The sequence below is a fragment of the Sarcophilus harrisii genome, chromosome 2 (assembly GCF_902635505.1).
Source record: "Sarcophilus harrisii chromosome 2, mSarHar1.11, whole genome shotgun sequence".
Lineage (NCBI taxonomy): Eukaryota > Metazoa > Chordata > Mammalia > Dasyuromorphia > Dasyuridae > Sarcophilus > Sarcophilus harrisii.
This window is the reverse complement of record NC_045427.1, coordinates 18,409,733-18,427,323: the sequence shown is the minus strand read 5'-3', so window position 1 is coordinate 18,427,323 and position 17,591 is coordinate 18,409,733. Positions and strand designations below refer to the sequence as shown.

Sequence of the window (17,591 nt, the reverse complement as noted above, 5' to 3'; positions counted from 1 at the left end):
TCCCATTTGCAGATGTGGAGGACTATGGGTGTGGAACTGTGCATGTGATGTCAGGTCTTTACACTATGGCAGATGCTGCTAATGAATAACACAAACTTTTTTTTTTTTGGTATTATTTTATTTTTACCTTTTTTAAAAAGAATAACAGAATCTTAACTTCATGTTGTTCCTCAATGTATACATTTAGACAAGATTATTTGATGACTAGTGATAACCTGATATAACATTATAATCTTAATGTTATTGTGTGTTTGAAGATTAGTCAATGACATTGATTATAGTCAATGGCATTCTGGGAAGGGGAGGAGAGAGGGTGATGAAAAAAACAAGTTATCAAGAAAAATATTTAAAGAAAAGGGAGATGGGCCAGTCGTGCCAAAAGCAGCAGGACCAATGGAGATAATAGACTTAGAGTTGGGCATCTCATGCCTTTATTTCACAGGTGAAGAAATGAGGTCCAGGGAGATGAAGCCCAAGATCCAGAGAGTCAGTGACAGAGTGGTCTCTAGCCATCTCAGCGTTACATCACACTGTCTCCCATCTATTCGTGAAACACTGGAAGCCTCCAATAATTTCCAGTATGATAGGTCCATTGTCTGGAAAGGGTTTAGAGGAGATTTAAATGGCACCATTGATCCATTGAAATAGACCAGGGATGCTTTGGGACTATCCTCTGTTACCTCACTGTAACTGCCTTATCACCATACATAAGGATCATACAAAATAGAATCAAGAGTGGGAAGGGATCTCAAAGCACCCAGTCTGGATGCCATGTTTGTGTGCGCTCCTTGGTTTTGTTGGTAACATGTTACAACAGCATAAGTCCTGGAAATGGAGACTCCCAAGAAAAATAAAAGAGAGTTGGGAATTCTGAGGGATGGTGGGACCCTAATCACTCCTCAAAAACTAGTTCTCTTGTTTGATGAGATCCATGTTTGTTCAACTGAGGCTGAGGTCTTGGGTTTGGCATCCTAGAAGTTCAATTCTCCTCGGGTGACTGGTCACAAAGAAGACCTGGACACAGTGTGGCTGGTTTATTACCACCTTCTTCTGATTCCAGTGGTCTTAATAATAGATCAAAGAGTAAAAATGTATTAAGCATCTACTATGTGCCAGACACTGCCGAGAAGCACCGATCTCTGCGAAGAGTCCATCTGAGGAGTGACAGATGGATAGCTGGAAGGGACCTTGGAGGCCATAAAGTTGATCCCCATCATTTTGTAGAGATTGAGACACCAAGAGTAGAAGGCACTTACTCAATGTCACACGTGTCAGAGACAGTCCCTAATCCTGGGACTTCAGAGTGGATTTTCTTTCCATTACCCCCCATTGCTTGACCAGGAAGTGGGAGTCAGTAATGCCTAGTGAGAAGAACACTAATGGAGTTAGGAAATTGGCCTTTCAATGCCCTCTCAGATCTCAAGTCATTCACTGACTCACCTGGGCCTCAGTTTCCCTTTTTGCCAAATGAGGAAAGGCTTTATACCAGAAGACACCCTCTTTCCCATGAGGCCCATGGGAAACTCCCTCACTCTCCTTCCTGGGGGGCCATGACATCTATTAGAATGAACTTGAGAGTATGGACGGCTATGTCTGTGTCTCCAGCAACTAGCACAGAGCTTACTACACAGTACTTAGGGGCATGAAAGCTGACTTCATGTCACCAGAACTGTCATGTGGAGGAGAGATAAATCATGTTGGTGCTCGACCCTACAGAGCAGAGCCAGTCCCGATGTGGGCAGATAGAAAAAAGGCCAGTTTGGGCTTGATGTCAGGAAGAACTTCTTAACAGTGAGAGCCATCTTGAAATGAGAGAGGTTTCCTGAGGCAGTGATGGGCTCCCTGATCACTCAGAATCCTACATAGGAGCCTAGCTCTAGAGCTTTCCACCTTGTCCCCCATTTTACAGATGGGGAAACTGAGATCCAAGATCACAACATGTGGCAGAGGCAGGATCTTCTAGAGGGGATTATTTTTCAGGCAGGGTTTGGACTAGATGGTTTCCAGCTCTCAGATTCATTCGTGTAGCAAACATGAAGGACCTACTGGGTGCTAAATGCAGAGGGAAGAAGCCATAAGATCACAGGATTTTGAACCAGAGGGAAACTTATTTCCAGAAAAAGAACACGGGAGCCCTAAGTTTCTGATGTCATGGGTGCCCTAGTGGGTAAATGGCATTTTGTGGGTGAGCTCATCCTTCCTGGAGGCCTTCCAAGCAAAGGCTGAATGATATCTGGGTATGCTACAGAGGAGGAGTCTAAAGCAATCGGGTGGCTAACTCTGTGATTTTATGAAAAGACAAGGGCTGGTAGAAGTGATGATACGTGCACTTGGTCAAACATGCCACCCAATGGAACCACACACGTTGCATATAATAATAACCTTTTATTCCGGGAACCAACACCTGTGATTCAAGTATATGTAAACATCTGTGGTGACCCGCAGCACCCGGTGAGTGTCCTCCCACCCAGGAATTTGTTTATAGCACCAATCATTCAGGTCAGCCCAGGGGGATGATGGTGGGGGTGGTGGTGATGGTGGTAACGGCAACGGCACTTACACAGGTGGGTTTGCTTTTGGTTTCTTCTGCATGGTTATGCTTCCGAGGGCCCAGATGACCACATTAAATAGCATTACATTTGGTTTTGGACATAACATGCAAATACAATGTAAAATTGGTATCCTTAAAATAAAAGAAAAAAAAAAAAAAAGCACATGCTCTCCCAGTCTCCTGATCAGAAATATGTACAGGTAACACCAGCAAGTGGTGGGAAAGGCAGACGGCTGAGTAGAGTGAGCGGTCACTGGATCCACGCCGAGTGAAATCAACTAGACCAGGGGACTAGCCTGGGCCAAATTAACTAGTCTGGAGGACTAGTTAGTGCTAGGTAAAATCAACCAGGCTTTTAGAGAACTAGTTAGGGGGAAATCAACCAGACTTTAGAGCACTAATTAGTGCTGAGTGAAATCAGCTAGACTTTGTAACACTAGCCTGGATAAAATCAACCACACTTTGTAACACTAGCCTGGGTGAAATCAACCAGATTTTGTAACCAGACTTTGGAGCACTAGTCAGTGCTGAGTGAAATCAGATAGACTTTGTAACACTGGCTGAGGTGCAATCAACCAGACTTTAAAGAGTAGCCTGAGTGAAATCAACTAGGAAATAGAGAACTAGTTAATGCTGAGTGAAATCAACTAGACTTGGAGGATTAGCGGGGAACCCGACACAGCCTCTGACTTGAGAAAGAAGGGCAAGCTTTTTCACTGATTACACCACCAGGGATTTTCAGAAATGTATACACAGTTCTGGGCTGTGTGGATTGCAATGGGGGAGGAATTTCCCAGTCCTGGATGGTGATTTGCAAATAGAGCCCCATACAGACTTGGTTTTGGAACTGAAGACACAGGTCTATATTGCTTAACTAAATTTGTAGCATGGGATGACTGGGGATATAGCAGCATGGAGACTTGGTGATTAAGATGATGCTTTGGAATGGGCTGATGGAAATTAGACTGCACACTCTCTTGATGGACTTCCACCAAAGGTGGCTAGTTGGGGAAGGGAAGGGTACTAGGGGTGGGAACTAATCCTGGCCTTGAACTAGAGCTTCAAACCATGATGCTGGGGACCTGGAGGCTGTCCTAAAAGATTGCTAATCTCTATCACTCAAGTGAGGCGGGGAAGGGAGCATCTGGAGTCACAAAGTCTCAAGGATGAGACCCTGGGTTCCTCAGATAGGCATCCCTTCCAGCTTTGGTCAGCAGGATTTCTATCCTGAGTGGATAGCAGCAGACCTAGGGCTCTTGGACAGGATCAGCTCACTAGGGTCAGGGTCACCATTTTCCCCCTGCATCACTCCCCACTGACCCCCCAATACTGTGTCCTGTTGTGTCCCCCTAACTCCTTTGTAGTGAGAGGAGAATAAAAGGGTTCAAATATCATTTATGTTTTGGGCAGGAGGAAAGGATTTAGTGGAAAGGACTGGGTTAGAACATGGGCTGTATGATCTTGGGCATGCATCTTGTCCTCTCTGGGCTTCACTTGTAAAATGAGGGGGCTGGCTAGATCTGTAGGGTTTCTTCTAAGTCTAGAACCTACAAGACCAGGCCAAGACAGGTTGTGGGCCCCACCGCAGGAGCCCAAGGCTTTTGTCAGGGAATCAGGTAAGGAGCATGGAGGATCCATCCAATCTGTGCTGTGCAGTGGTTAGGGAAGGTCCCAGGGAGACCAGTGCAGTGAGACCCTAGAGCAAGGGGGTCCAGGAGGTCCAAGGCTGAATCTTCACTGAGTGGGGAGCAGATTATTTGTGAGTCCTCTGAAGTGATTAAATTTGTTCTCTGTTTCTTCACTGTAGGAGCCACCTATTGGGGGTGGGAGGAGAGAAGGGTAAGGGAAGACAGCAATGATTGATTTGAGAAGGACAAAGCCCATCTCTTCTCTCCTCTCCCCAGAAAATCCTTTAGGCATGCCAAAAGAGAAAGACTACATAAGTGTCTGAAAGAGGAAGAGTGTGGGGAAGAAAGTGAGAAGAAAGGTGCATTGCTACACAGTTGGTGTTTAATAAATGCTTGTTCCACTGAATTGAATCAACCCTAGAAAGGAAGGCTGTTGAGTGCTAGCACCCCACTCCTCAGTTCATGTCAGAAAGAGAGTCTGACACACAGAGATGCCAAGTGGGCCAGACAACATGCACCAAACTGGTTGTTAAACTGAGCTCCTACAATTTTGTGGTCACAGAATGCTGAGTTGGGTGGCCTCTGCTCATTCCTTTAAATAGCTCTGGACTCAGTTCTGCATGGCCTCCTTCTGCCAGGCGAGGCTGGGCGTGAAAATGTGGCCTCATCCCAGGCCCGGTGTCCACAGCTTCCTTCCCCATCCCAGGAGGGGAGCTTGGCCCCTGGCCTGAGCTCACCAAGTGGCCACTGGCTCCCCGAGGAAGGAGACAGGCTGTGCTCGCATCTCAGAGTAAGGAAGGAGGCTGCTCAGGCTCTAGAAGGAGATGGGTCCCTGGGGGAAAAGATGGGGTGCATGGGCATTCTAGAGAGAGATAGGAAGCTGCTCAGGCCTCAGGAGGAGATGGGGTCCTAAGGAAGAAGATGGTGTATAAGGGCCTCCGAGGGAGAGAGAGAGAGAGAGAAAGAGAGAGAGAGAGAGAGAGAGAGAGAGAGAGAGAGAGAGAGAGAGAGACGCTAGGTTCCTAGGAAGAACCTTAAGGGAGGACAAGAGGCTTCTCAGGGAATGGGAAGGAAATGGGGAAGGAGCTCCAAGGACCTAGATTCCCTCATGTCTCCACTCCACCTCTGCACTCACCTATGTGGCAGTTGTACATCCAGATACGGTGCCCATCATAGCGAGTCCGGCATTTCATGACATTGTTTGTGTAATCTGACTCGGCCACTTCGTAGTTGGGGTTAATGATGATCTGCAGAGGAAGAGATAGGTGGGAAATCAAGTCAAGGAACTGACTGAATAGGAGGGTCGGAAGGGCCGTCAGCTCTGGTTCTGACACTTAAAGAGCTGGGTGACCTTGGGGAGTTCCTTCCTTTCCCTGGGTAATTTCTACCCTTTAGAAAACAAGAATGTGGGATCAGATTCTGAGGTTCTTCCCAAACTCCGACCTTCCTGATTCCAGCCCAGCCATGTATTGACTATGATGCCAATTGCCTTTGAGACTTTGGTCCATCACATCCTGGGATATGCATTTGAATACACTGGATTTGTCCCAAAGATCCCCGGGTCTGAGAGACATCACAATGTACTTTAAAAAAAAAAAAAAACTTCCAAAACATATTTCCATATTTGTCATCTTGGGAAAGAAAAATCAGACCAAAAAGGGGGGAAAAAACCACAAGAAAAAGCAAACATAAACAAACAATAAGATGAAAACAGCACGCTTCAATCCACATTCAGTCTCCCTAGTTCTCTTTCTGAATGCAGATGGCATTTTCCATCATGAGTCTTTTCGAATTATCTGAGATCATCGTATTGCTACGAAGAGCAAATTCTATCCTAGTTTATCACACAATGTTGCTAATACTGTATACAATGTTCTTCTGGTTTTGCTCACGTCACTTAGTTCATGTAAGTCTTTCCAGGTTTTTCTGAAATCAGCTCATTCATCATTTCTTTTTTTCCCCCTTTCTTTCTTAAAATAATAGCCTTTTATTTTTCGAAATACAAGCAAAGATAGTTTTTAACATTCACTCTGGCAAAACCTTGTATTACAAATTTTTCTCCCTCTCCCGAACAGCAAGTAATACAATATAGGTTAAATACGGCAATTCTAAACATATTTCCACCTTCATCATGCTACACAAGGAAAACTCAAAAGAGAAAAAAAATGAGAAAAATAACCCATATAAACAAACAAAAAAGGTGAAAATACTAGGCTTCCATCCACATTCAGTCTCCAAGTGGATCACATGTCTATTGTGTCTATTCCATCATAAGTCTATTGGAATTTCCTTGAATTACCCTATTGTTAAGCTGTTGATCATTTCTTACAAAACAATAATATCCTATAACACCCATATACCATCACTTATTTAGCCATTCTCCAACTGATGGGCCAGTTTTTTGCCACTACAAAGAAAACTGCCGTAAACATTGGGTCTTTTCCCCCTTTTTATGATTTCTTTGGGATATAAGCCCAATAGAAACACTGCCGGATAAAAGGGTATGCACAGTTTTTTAGTCCTTTGAGCATAGTTCCAAACCGCTTTCAGGAATAGTTACATCAGCTTACAACGTCACCAACAATGTATTAGTGCTCCACTTTTCCCACATCCCCTCCAACATCTATCATTATCTTTTCCTGTCATCTTAGCCAATCTGAGAGGTGTGTAGTGGTAGCTTAGAGTTGTCTTAATTTGCATTTCTCTGAGCAATAGTGATTTAGAGGATTTTTTCATAAGACTAGACATGGCTTTAATTTCTTCATCTGAAAATCGTCTTTTGCATATGTGCATATGATTGCATGTGTCTGGCCTGTATAAGATTGCATGCTGTCTCAGGGAGCAGGAGGGGAGAAAAGGAGAAAGGGATAGAATTTCAAACTCAAATCTTAAAACAAAAATGTTGACTTATTTTAACATGTAATTGGGGGGGGGGGGGGAATAAAACGTTGTTTTAAAAACTATTATTACCAAAAAAAGGAAACAAGTCTGGGGAGTTAAGCTGCTTGTATAATGTTACATATAGGATCACACAACAAGATCTGAAAGGATCTCCAGAGGTAATCTAATCTGATTTTCTCAATTTACAAATGAGGAAACTGAGGTTCAGGTAAGTCACCCGGCCAATTGGCAACGACAGGATTTGAACTTTCTTCTGCACCATACTGAATCCCTGTTCTTCTGATGATTAACAATATAATGGCAGGCAAATGCTTTGAGTATCAGTTTTTTCATTTATAGAAAGAGGTTAGGCTAGGTAACCTTTAAGGTACCATAGGGCTTTAAATCCCAGATTGAATCATCAGAACTGTGTCCCAAGACCCATTCAATTGTGTATAATGTTTGTAGCAGTGACTAGAAGCCCAAAGAGATCCTTCCTTTTTTGCTTTTCTTCCTTCCTTCCTTCCTTCCTTCCTTCCTTCCTTCCTTCCTTCCTTCCTTCCTTCCTTCCTTCCTTCCGTCCTTCCTTCCTTTATTCTCTCCCTCTCTCCCTCCCATGCTTCCCTTCTTTCCTTCCCTCTCTCCTTCCTCCTTCCTTCCCTCTCCCTTCTTTCTTCCCTCCCTCCCTTCCTCCCTTCCTTTCCTCTCTTTTTTTGCTTATTTTATTATTCATTTTTTTAAAAATCTCCTCTTGAAAGTAACTTCTGAAACACGATATATGTGGAAATTTATTTAGAAAACTGCATGTGTTTAATCTAGATTGGATTACTTGCCGTCTAGGGGCAGGGATAGTTGGGGAGGAAGGGAGAAAAATTTGGACCACGAGGTGGATGTTGAAAACTATCTTTGAGTGTATTTAGAAAAACAAAATTAAAAAGCTTTTGTTCTTTTTTAAAAAGTGACTGCAGAACTGAAGACTTGTCTGTTTCTCTATTAGAGCAGAAGGGCGTCAGAGGCCTGGGGGCCAGACATGGTGTGTGGCAGGTGTTCCCCAGAAAATGAGACACACACACACATAGAGATGGACACAGAGGCAGAGACATGGAGAAAGATTGTTCCATGACTCCAGGACAGAGAAACGGCTGTGGTTTCTCTAAAAGAACGATGACGGCAATGGGAGGCTGGGTGATGCAAGTACTATAGAAGGTTGGCTTGGGAGTCCTTAGGCCGGTGTCCAGGCCCCACCGCTTACACATACCCGTGTGACCCTGGCCTGGGTCCTGACCTCTGTTCTGGCTGCTCTTTTAGCCCCTGTTAGCTGTTGATCTTCTCTGAGCAGGAATTTTTTCATCAGGAAGCTACTACAGTCAATGAGCATTTATTAAGCGCCTAATGTGTGCCAGGCACTTTATCAATCACCAGGCTGATTATATATAATTCAGGGTTCTTGTCCTCAATGATGAAATAATCCTAAACTAAAATAAGATTAAGAATGGTAATAATAATGGTGATGAGTAATATTAGTGGCTAAATTTGTGATTTGGTTATCATAAGGAATTCCCAGGTGAGGAAATTCCCTAGATGTCTATTTATTATTATTATTATTGAAAGCATGAGATACTCATCATAATCATTAAAAGATGAGCCTTGTGAGTGGTAAAATCAGCCAGAGGGATTGCAGTCCATGCTCCCCTGCACTGACCGAGGGACACGTCAGCCTGCAACTTGCTGGGAAGGAGCCCAAAGTCACCTGTGAGATGGCCATCCCAGCCTGGCCCACAAAGCCTCTCCCGAGGCCGCCGGGGCCCTCCCCAGCCTGAGGACGGGCCGCTGGGCCCAGCCTGGAAGGGGCCAGCGGAGGCTGAGCCTGTCCGTGGGCCCCCCTTCTGCCTCCCTGGCCTGGGATGACGGGTCTCCTGCGGGCACTGCCAGCCCAGCCTTCGGGGATGGTTCCGATGTCCTCATCGAGTGGGTGTCAGCTCTTGGGCCACGCCCTTGGGGGGATATGGGCACCCTTCCTTATGAATGGCCCTCTTTCCTTCCACAGTTTTTCCAGCGTCGCCCTCCCCTTGTTCCCCTGGAACACCGCAGCAGTTACCCTGGAAGCGTCCAGCACGGACCTGCCTACTGAGGTCACTCTGGAATATTAATTCATTCATAAACTGGCACCTCCTCAGCCTCCATAACCACACGCACCAGAGGGGAAGTGTCTGGGAGGAGCCAGCCCGCTGGGCCACAAGGCCCCTCGTTCCCCCGGCCGGGGGCTCCTGCCTCCCCCGGTGACGGTGGGGAGGAGAGACCGTGGGCCCGGAGGTGAGCAGCCGGATCCCAGTCCCCGGCCTGCCTTGTCCCCAGCATCCCTTGTGTTCTGGGTCTCTTCAGCCCAAAGGGCTGGTGGCTCTTCTTTCTGCAGGACTCATAAGGCTCATCTTGTTTTCGAAGTATTTTGTCATCTGATCCTCACAACTTTGAGAGGTCGGTGTTATTAATTCCCATTTTACAGATGAGGAAACTAAGTCTGGTAGCAGTCAAGTGACTGCCCAGAATTTTCCAACTAGTAAATAAGAGGTGAAAAACTGGATTTGAGCTCTGAAGTTCTGAGTTAAATGTAACAAGGGGTAAGGCCTTGCCTGTGATTTCCTTGTTATTGAGCTCTCCCAGGTGAGGAAACTCCTCCAGCTGAGCAGCTTTGGTGCCTTATCCCTCTGTCTCTGGCTCTCTGTCTCTCTGTCTCTGTCTTTCTCTCTTTGTCTCTCTCCATCTCTGTGTGTGTATCTCTCTCTTTCTCCACCCATGTGAGTGCACACACACACACACACACACACACACACACTGCAAAGACCTCTGACAGACTCAGGGCTCTCTGGCCCAGTCCCAGTTCCAGATGCCAACTGCTGCCGGGTTCTAGAGCAGGGTGATGGGCTCCAGAGTGGGCCACATGTGACTGCCCTTGTTCCCCTGACTGTGCACACTGTCACGGAGCTTCCCTCGCTCCTGCTTTTGTCCCAGGGGAGAGGCAGGGGGAGGGGGGCAGGCGGGCTTGTATTCCTTGGCAAAGCTGCCTCAAGCTCTGGGGGCTGCCCCGGGAGTACCATTGCCCGAGCTGCGACTAGGGGAGGCCCAATCGCCCCAAAGCCGGCCTGTGAGCAGGAGAAATGGCCCCCAGATGTTTGCTGCCTTCCCCCTCTGGGTCTGCAGTTCTGGCTGGGCACTGCCCAGATGCCAGGCTGGCTCACTCCCGGCCTCCCCTGCGGTCACTTCTCTGGGTGGTGAGACCTATGGGCCAGGGAGGCCAGGCCAACTCCTCGGGACCGTCTCAGAGCCAGATTTCCCATCCGGGTGACCCACCAGACTGGGCAAGGGGAAGCAGGGCTGGAATGGAGAAAAGCCCAGGACAACGCATGGAGAGCTGTGGGCTCCTGCCTTGGGGAGCAGTTCCAGGGGTGACTCCCCCCACCCCACCAGCACAGACCTTGCCCTCTCCCGAGCCCCGGACTTTGGGGGGGCGGCCCCCAGGCTTCTCACCTGGCCTGCAGACAGGCACCCAGGGACTCCGTGGAGGTGGGGCTCAGCCAAGGGCCAGCTCCCAGGCTCCTTAACTACCAGCCTGGCCACTTCCCCAAGGACCACTGCCTACCCCAGGCTCTTGTTTGACACCGCCAAGGCCACTGGGGGCGCCATGGCGCACAGAGTCGGGAGTTCAAATCCAGCCTCAGACACTTTCCAGGTGTGTGACCCTGGGTAAGTCCCATAGCCCTTTTGCCTCAGTTTCCCCATCAGTAAAATAAGCAGGGAAGGAAACGGCAAACCCCTCCAGTATCTTTGCAAGAAATCCCCAGAGGGATCAGAAGGAATCGGATGTGATGGCACAGCAACAGCTGGGAGCTAAGGCTTGGATTATACTGGTCTGGGCTGTAATTTATCCTGGCAACTGGGTTATAAACTCCTGGAGGGTAGAAACGGATTCCCCCCTTTGTGTCACAGGATCATGTGAGAGAGGGCACGGTGAGCGCAGAAACGTCACTCGGGGCCCCTGACAACAGCCGAGGACCCCAAACAGCTGGGAACGTGACGGGGAAAATCTAAGGAAATAAATAAAAGTCCAGCCCAGAGATGGCATCTGGTTGGGATTTTCGAGGTCATTTTGCCGGCTTCTGTTTGAATCTGACACTGGATGAGCCGGCTTTGCAGCCATGAGGGCTGGGGGAGTGTCCCTGGACAAGTCACTTAACTGATCCCTCCATTCCCTAAGACTGAGGGCAGGAAGGACCCTGAGCTGTGTCAGTGCGAGGGAAAGCACAGGGCAGCCCCCGTCCCGCTCCCCAGCAGCCTCGGGAGGTGACCATCCGCAGGACGCCATGGCAGAGCCCGGGGAGGTGGGGCAGGGCACGGGCAGGGGCTGCTGGGGCAGGGCCAGCTCCCACTGCAAGGGCACAGACCGGCTGCCTTCCTGCCCAGGCGGAAGGGCTCCCCAGCCGTACCTGGAACACGTAGTCCCCAGGGGCCACGTCGGTGATGTCCACCCACTGGCAGTCGATGTCATGGCGGTAGATGTCCCAGCAGCCCAGAGTGATGCCCTGCTCGCCGAAGTTGGCGCACTCGTAATTCTTCTGGATTTCTGAGAAAGGGACAGGGAAGCTGGGCCTGAGGCCTCTCCCAGGGAGCTCTGCTCTGGGCCAACAAATGCTGCTCCCCCCCCCCCCACGTTAGAAGTGCCCCCTACTGGCTGACCTTCCCCCCAAACAGGGTGGGTGTGTCTACCCCCCTCTGTCTGTGTCTGTCTCTGTCTCTCTTCATCTCTTGATCTCTGTGTCTCTGTTTCTATCTCTCCATTTCTTTCTCTCTGTGTTTTGATTTTTCTCTCCCTTTGTTTCTGTCTCTCTTTTTTTTCTCTCTCTGTCTCTCTGTGTGTTTTTCTGTCTCTGTGTTTCTGTTTTCCCATCTGTCTATACCTGTCTTTCTCTCCCTGTTTCCCTCTGTTTCTGTTTCTCTCTTCTTCCTCTCTTTCTGTCTCTCTCCCTGTTTCTCTGTCTGTTTTTTCTCTGTCTCTGTGTTTCTGTTTCTCTCTACTTTTCTTTGTGTCTCTGTGTATTTTTGTCTCTTGTCTCTGTCTCTCTTCCTTCTTCCCTCTCTCTTTCCCTCTGTCTGTCTCCCTTTGTCTTTCTCTCTCTCTCTGTCTCTCTCTCTGTCTCTGACTTTCTCTCTGTCTCTGTCTCTGTCTGTCTCTCTCACACAGCACTCACAAGCGTAACTAGCTGGAATATCCCTGTTTCACCAGCTAATACCCCATGTGAGTCAGACAGCATAAACAGTCCCACTTTGTTTTCAGCACAGCCAGATCCCCCTGATCTTTCCAGGCCCAACCCCACCCCACATCCCTCACAGGGTCTTTCCTGCGTCTGTGGCCATCCCGCCCTCCACTCCTTCCCGTCCTGGTCCATGCTGGCCCAGGCCACATCACGTAGGCAGAGCTTGGTGCAGCTCTCCCCTCCATCTCATTTCTTGCTGTTTATCTTTATTGTGTGAACATGTTTCTCTAACTAGACCGAGAGACCCCGAGAGCAGTGACCGAGGGGGGTCCGGTTCTCTGCCCCCTGCAGACATGGTCCACGGACCGAGTGCCCGAATGTTGGTGACCAGCCTGTGCCTCATCTGGAATCCCCCTGAGCACGGCGTTCCGGCCTTGGCTTATGGCCCCCAGGGATTTGTGACCCCCTCCCCGCCTCCCACCTGGGACTAGTTTTCATCAAAAGTTTTCCACAACGTCTAGACCACAAAGGCCTTTCTGTAACTCTGACCTCTCCCTGCCATGGACCATCTAAACCTTCCTCCACATGTTTCCCTGCAGACACAGGAGGAGGGCTCTTGCCAAGGCAAATCTCTCTGCCCCTCTGCCCTTAGGACTTTTCAACCCAAAAAGGGAAGATCTAGGGGCTCCCTTTGCTTTTTAAAGGACTCTCTTATGGAAAGGGGCTTAGATTTGTACATTTGGGCCCCCAAGGGCAGAACTGGGGGCCATGAGAGGAAGAGGCAAAGGGGAAGATTTGATGGGTAATGGGCCATGAAAGTAGGTAGTGAGTTCTTATTAACTCCAGTCTTCAAATGGAGGCTGGATGAGCACTCTCTGGGGATCATAGAAGACATTCTCAGTCAGGTATAGCTTAGGGTAAATGACCACTGAGCTCCCCCACCTGGCACAGACAAAAGTAGAGGTGAGGAAAGTTTTCCCAGACCTGGTACTTATGGGAAATTGGGACCCAGAAAGCAGACCTACTCCTTCTGGGAGCTCCCACGCCCTTCTGCTCTCCCCATTGCCCAGCCCAGGCCAGAAGGGAGCCCACCTCCTTCACACTCGGTGTCCTCCAGGCAGAAGCTGGCTTTGTGACCTTCGGCCACCTTGGTCCCGTTGAGGTTCAGCAGGTCGTAGTGAGTAAAAACCTCCATGCTGTGGTAGTGCCTGGAACAGAGAAGGAGAAAATCAGCCTCTGCTGACACTCGAGGCATCCCACAGGATGCTCTATCCCAACCAGCAGAGGCCCTTGAGTCCAACCCCTCTCACTTTGGGCTGGAGCTAAGAGCTCTGCACTGTGCCATACTGTCTATATGTCTCTGTGTTTCTGTCTCCATCTCTGAGTTTCTGTCTCTGTCTCTCTCTGTCTCTCTGTTTCTCTCTCGGAGCAAGGGCTAGAACAGCCTCTCGTCAGAGATGCTACAGAGAAGAGTCCTGTCCTGCTTGGGTTAGCCCCCTGGCCCCTGACGGAGGTCTCTCTGTGATTCAGAGCCCAGGACCCCAGCAATCTGAGCTACTTGCCCCTGACTGGTGGTGTGACCCCAGAGAGGTAATTTTATTTCTCTTATTTTTCTTATCTGTAAAATTTTTCTTATCTGGGTCTAATATTCCGTAGCCAATGCAGCCGTCCAGGTGGTTTATGGGAAGGCACAAAGATAAAGTCTGGAAAGCTCTCTGTCCATTGGAAAGCTCGGTATGAATACAACAGATGAAGGGAGAAAGGCCATTTTTCCCTAAACCTCTTGAAGGAGGGTGATTCCTGGCAGCCCTGTCTTTTCCCTTGCTGCCTGGGAAAGTCTGATGGGTCCAGATTCAAGCTCTGCCGCCACAGTTCCACATGACCCTTCATCCAGGTTTCTGGCCTGAGGGTGCCTGGTGTGGGGAGGGCAGACATCTCCACCCTGCCAGTGACCTTAGAAGTCGAGGGTGAAACACAATCCAAGGGCCCGGCCCTGACAAAAGCTAGAGTTTCTCTTAGTTGTACATTATGGCTCTGTACCTATTAATTATGTGAGCCTTTGGGGGGAGTCCCTCTATATGTTTGGCTATTTTAAACAGTCAAGTTCAAGAATATTCTTCTTGTTGTTCAATCATTTAATCCTGTCTGACTCTTTGTGACTCCATTTGGAGTTTTCTTGCCAAAGAGAGTGGAATGGTTTATACCGTTTCCTTCTCTAGCTTATTTTACAATTAAATAAAATGAGGCAAACAAGGTTAAGTGACTTGTCCAGGGTCACACAGCTAATAAATGTCTGAAGCCAGATTTGAACTCATGAAGAGGAACCTGCTCAAGCTCCTGGTCTGTTTTCAGGCTTCTGCCCCGAAGAAGCAGCCAAGGGTGCCAGTTTGCATTTTCCTTTGTTTCGTAGGGTCCCCGAGACCAGTGAATTCATTCCCAAGTATCCAAGCTGCTGGTGATGGGAATAGCTAGGCTGGGCCCCTCCTTAAAGCTCTTCTAGCAGGATAGAACTGGCCTGGGCTTTGCCCATTGGCGTTGCCTCAGAGAACACAGGGTCCCCAAAAAGGCACCAAGTCTCATCGGAGTGACGATTTGGCTAAGCGGCAATGGCACAGGACGTAACAGCATCTGAAGAATCAGGGATGGGTGTCCCCCACAGGGCAATGCCAAGGGAAGGTGAGTGTGAGGTGTGAGAGGAACATGGAAGAAGAACCGGAATAAAAGATGCCATCAAAGGTTTTCAGCTTTGAGTCAGATGGAAAAGTCCGGATGCCCCAGGGGCCCTCTCCTAACACCAGGAGAAAGGAAGGAAGGCATCCAGCAGATCTGGTGAACTTCCAGTGGGGACTTATGGGAGAACACGGACAAGAGCATGAGCTATACATTCTCACTCTCCCTGTTGTTCTCCCCTTGCATTTTGTTTTCTTTCTCAGGTTTTTTTTTTCCTTCTTGATCCAATTTTTCTTTGCAGCAAGATAACTCTATAAATATGTATACATATATTGGATTTAATATATATTTTAACATATTTAACATGTATTGTTCTACCTGCCATCTGGGGGAAGGGGTGGGGGGAAGGAGGGGAAAAGTTGGAACAAAAGGTTTATAAGGATCAATGTTAGAAAATTATCCATGCATTTGTTTTATAAATAAAATTTTATAAATAAAAAGCTTTAAATAAAAACAGATAAACAAATAAATGAATGAATGAATAAACAAACAAATAAATAGATAAACAAACAAACAAACAAACAAATAAATGAATGAATGAATAAAGAAATAAATAGAGGATGAGCTACAACCTGTCTCACTGGAAGGAGCATCCATGTTTGGAATCATAGGTACCCCTGAGCATTTGAATATAGAGACAGTATCCCATGGACCATTGCTGCCAAAGGCCTTCCTTTTTTAGCACATTATTCTCTCTCAGTGATACTAGATAATTGAATACTCCAGTATTCTTTGCTTTCAGAAGAACCAACCTTCTTGGGAACTCATGGGGCATTGAGAAGACATGTGGTGGATGGCAGCTGTCTGAGCGTGTGATCAGTGAGGACTTGGAGTGGGGAAAGTGTTGGCTCTTCTCTCATTATTATCTATGTAACTTCTACAAGTAATTTAACCTCGCTGGACTTCAGTTTCCTTAGCTATAAATTAAGACACTGAGCTGGGATCTAGAGTTTGAATATCTAGGTTTGAAAATTGACTCTGACTCTTGCTAGCTGAGTGACCTTGTGGGCCTGACTTCTTATCTCTAAAAGGAGGGGGTTTCAGATCTTTCCCAGCCATCCATCCGTCGTCATCCCATCCTCATCCTGAATGGTACAAAATTTGTGTCAAACAAAGATCACGCATGATGGGAACATGCAATAGGTTAATCATCATCAAGAATATGATTAGTTCCAATATCCTTGTTCAAGCCTTGGACTCTAAGCCTCTTTGGACCTCAATTTTCCCATCTGTAAAATGAAAGGGTTTGGCTGGATGACCTCAAAAGTCCCTTCTAAGCTGCTATCCAATGGAAAACCTGTCTCTTCTCCATGGGCATATTGTGGGCACCCAGGAACAGAGCTGGGCAAGGAAAGGGCAGAGATTCTGGGGCAACACGGCGGCTTCTCCTACATTTTTAGGATTAAACATCCTGTGTGAGAAGCCTAATTTTGACCACCTCCTGGCATCAGGTAGCCTTCCCAGGTCAGCTGGGTTTCTATAGAAGACATGTGTGGGCAGCGAGTGCCCTAAGAATATCCGTCTTGTGGTAGCCACAGGAGGAGTAGCTTTAAGGCTTTTATTTTAGCTTCTCCTGGAGCAGACCAAGACCCTGGGTCTGACTAAGTACCTCAGAAATGTCTGCCTCATTCAGAGATGGGCTTGTGCTCCCGTGTTTACCAGCTGGAAGTACCAGAGAGAAATCCGTTTATATTTCACTGTCTAAACAGAGTCCGGTCCAGAAAAACAGACAAACCATCTGGTGAAAGGGAGCTTGAAATTTGGGAGTATCTCTCCTTCCCACTCTGGGCCCCTGCTCTTCTGAAGAGCCCTTTTCCTTTCCTCCCCTGAGACCATGGTGGGAGACGACTACTAGCAAAACCTGAGGACAGCTGGCGGCTTGTGGAAGTCCCTTTATCTGGAAGACTCCCCCGTCCACGGAAGTCTTCAAGCAGAGGCTCAGGGCCAGAACGCAGCCTTTCGAGTATGGTTTAGACTGGATATCTGATCATTTCAAACTGAGCCTTATATTTAATACTCTGCCCTGTCAAAGATCTGTAATTTGTATTGTGAGGACTTTCCCATCTTTCTCCGGCCTTAGCCCTTCCATTACTTAGCAGGTGGTCTCTGAGAACTTCTTGTGGCAAATGTTATCGTCTAAAAAAAAAATCCCCTTCTCGTTTCCCTAGGAAAAGGAATGGGGGGGGAGTGACTGGGTGCTGTCCTCCCCGTGCACCCCACCCAACTGATGACCGAGACACCCACCTGGTGCCTTAGAAGCTTCAAATAAACTAGACCATGTGGAAAAAAGGCGGATGACAGCTTTGGGGCTAGAGATCAGAAGACATTTTTCAGTAAAATCTCCATAAGCCTATTCTTGGAAGAGGGAGTGTTCCTTGTGGGTATAAATATATGTCCCATATAGTCTTCCACCATGTAATCTCTGGGTGTGCTTCCATATGGATGACATAGATGATAATTATACTCTCCTTACATAAAAAGAGGCAGATTCAGCATTAAAATGTCTGTGGGGATTGTCGCTAGCAATCCCTATGGTTTTTAAAAATGAAATCC

The 17,591-nt window shown here is 47.6% G+C and overlaps 1 protein-coding gene across 1 annotated transcript in view; it reads right to left on the bottom strand.

Annotated features, from left to right (window-relative positions):
• Positions 1 to 2,370: 2,370 nt before the first annotated feature.
• Positions 2,371 to 17,591, bottom strand: part of LOXL2 (lysyl oxidase like 2) — a 129,975-nt gene continuing 114,754 nt past the window's right edge. The window contains exons 11-14 of the mRNA XM_031949665.1: positions 13,401 to 13,516; positions 11,541 to 11,677; positions 5,315 to 5,426; positions 2,371 to 4,365 (exon numbers count right to left, since the gene is read on the bottom strand). Coding sequence (XP_031805525.1) covers positions 4,286 to 4,365; positions 5,315 to 5,426; positions 11,541 to 11,677; positions 13,401 to 13,516 — 445 coding nt within the window. The 3' untranslated portion in view covers positions 2,371 to 4,285. The remainder of the gene's footprint in view (positions 4,366 to 5,314; positions 5,427 to 11,540; positions 11,678 to 13,400; positions 13,517 to 17,591) is intronic.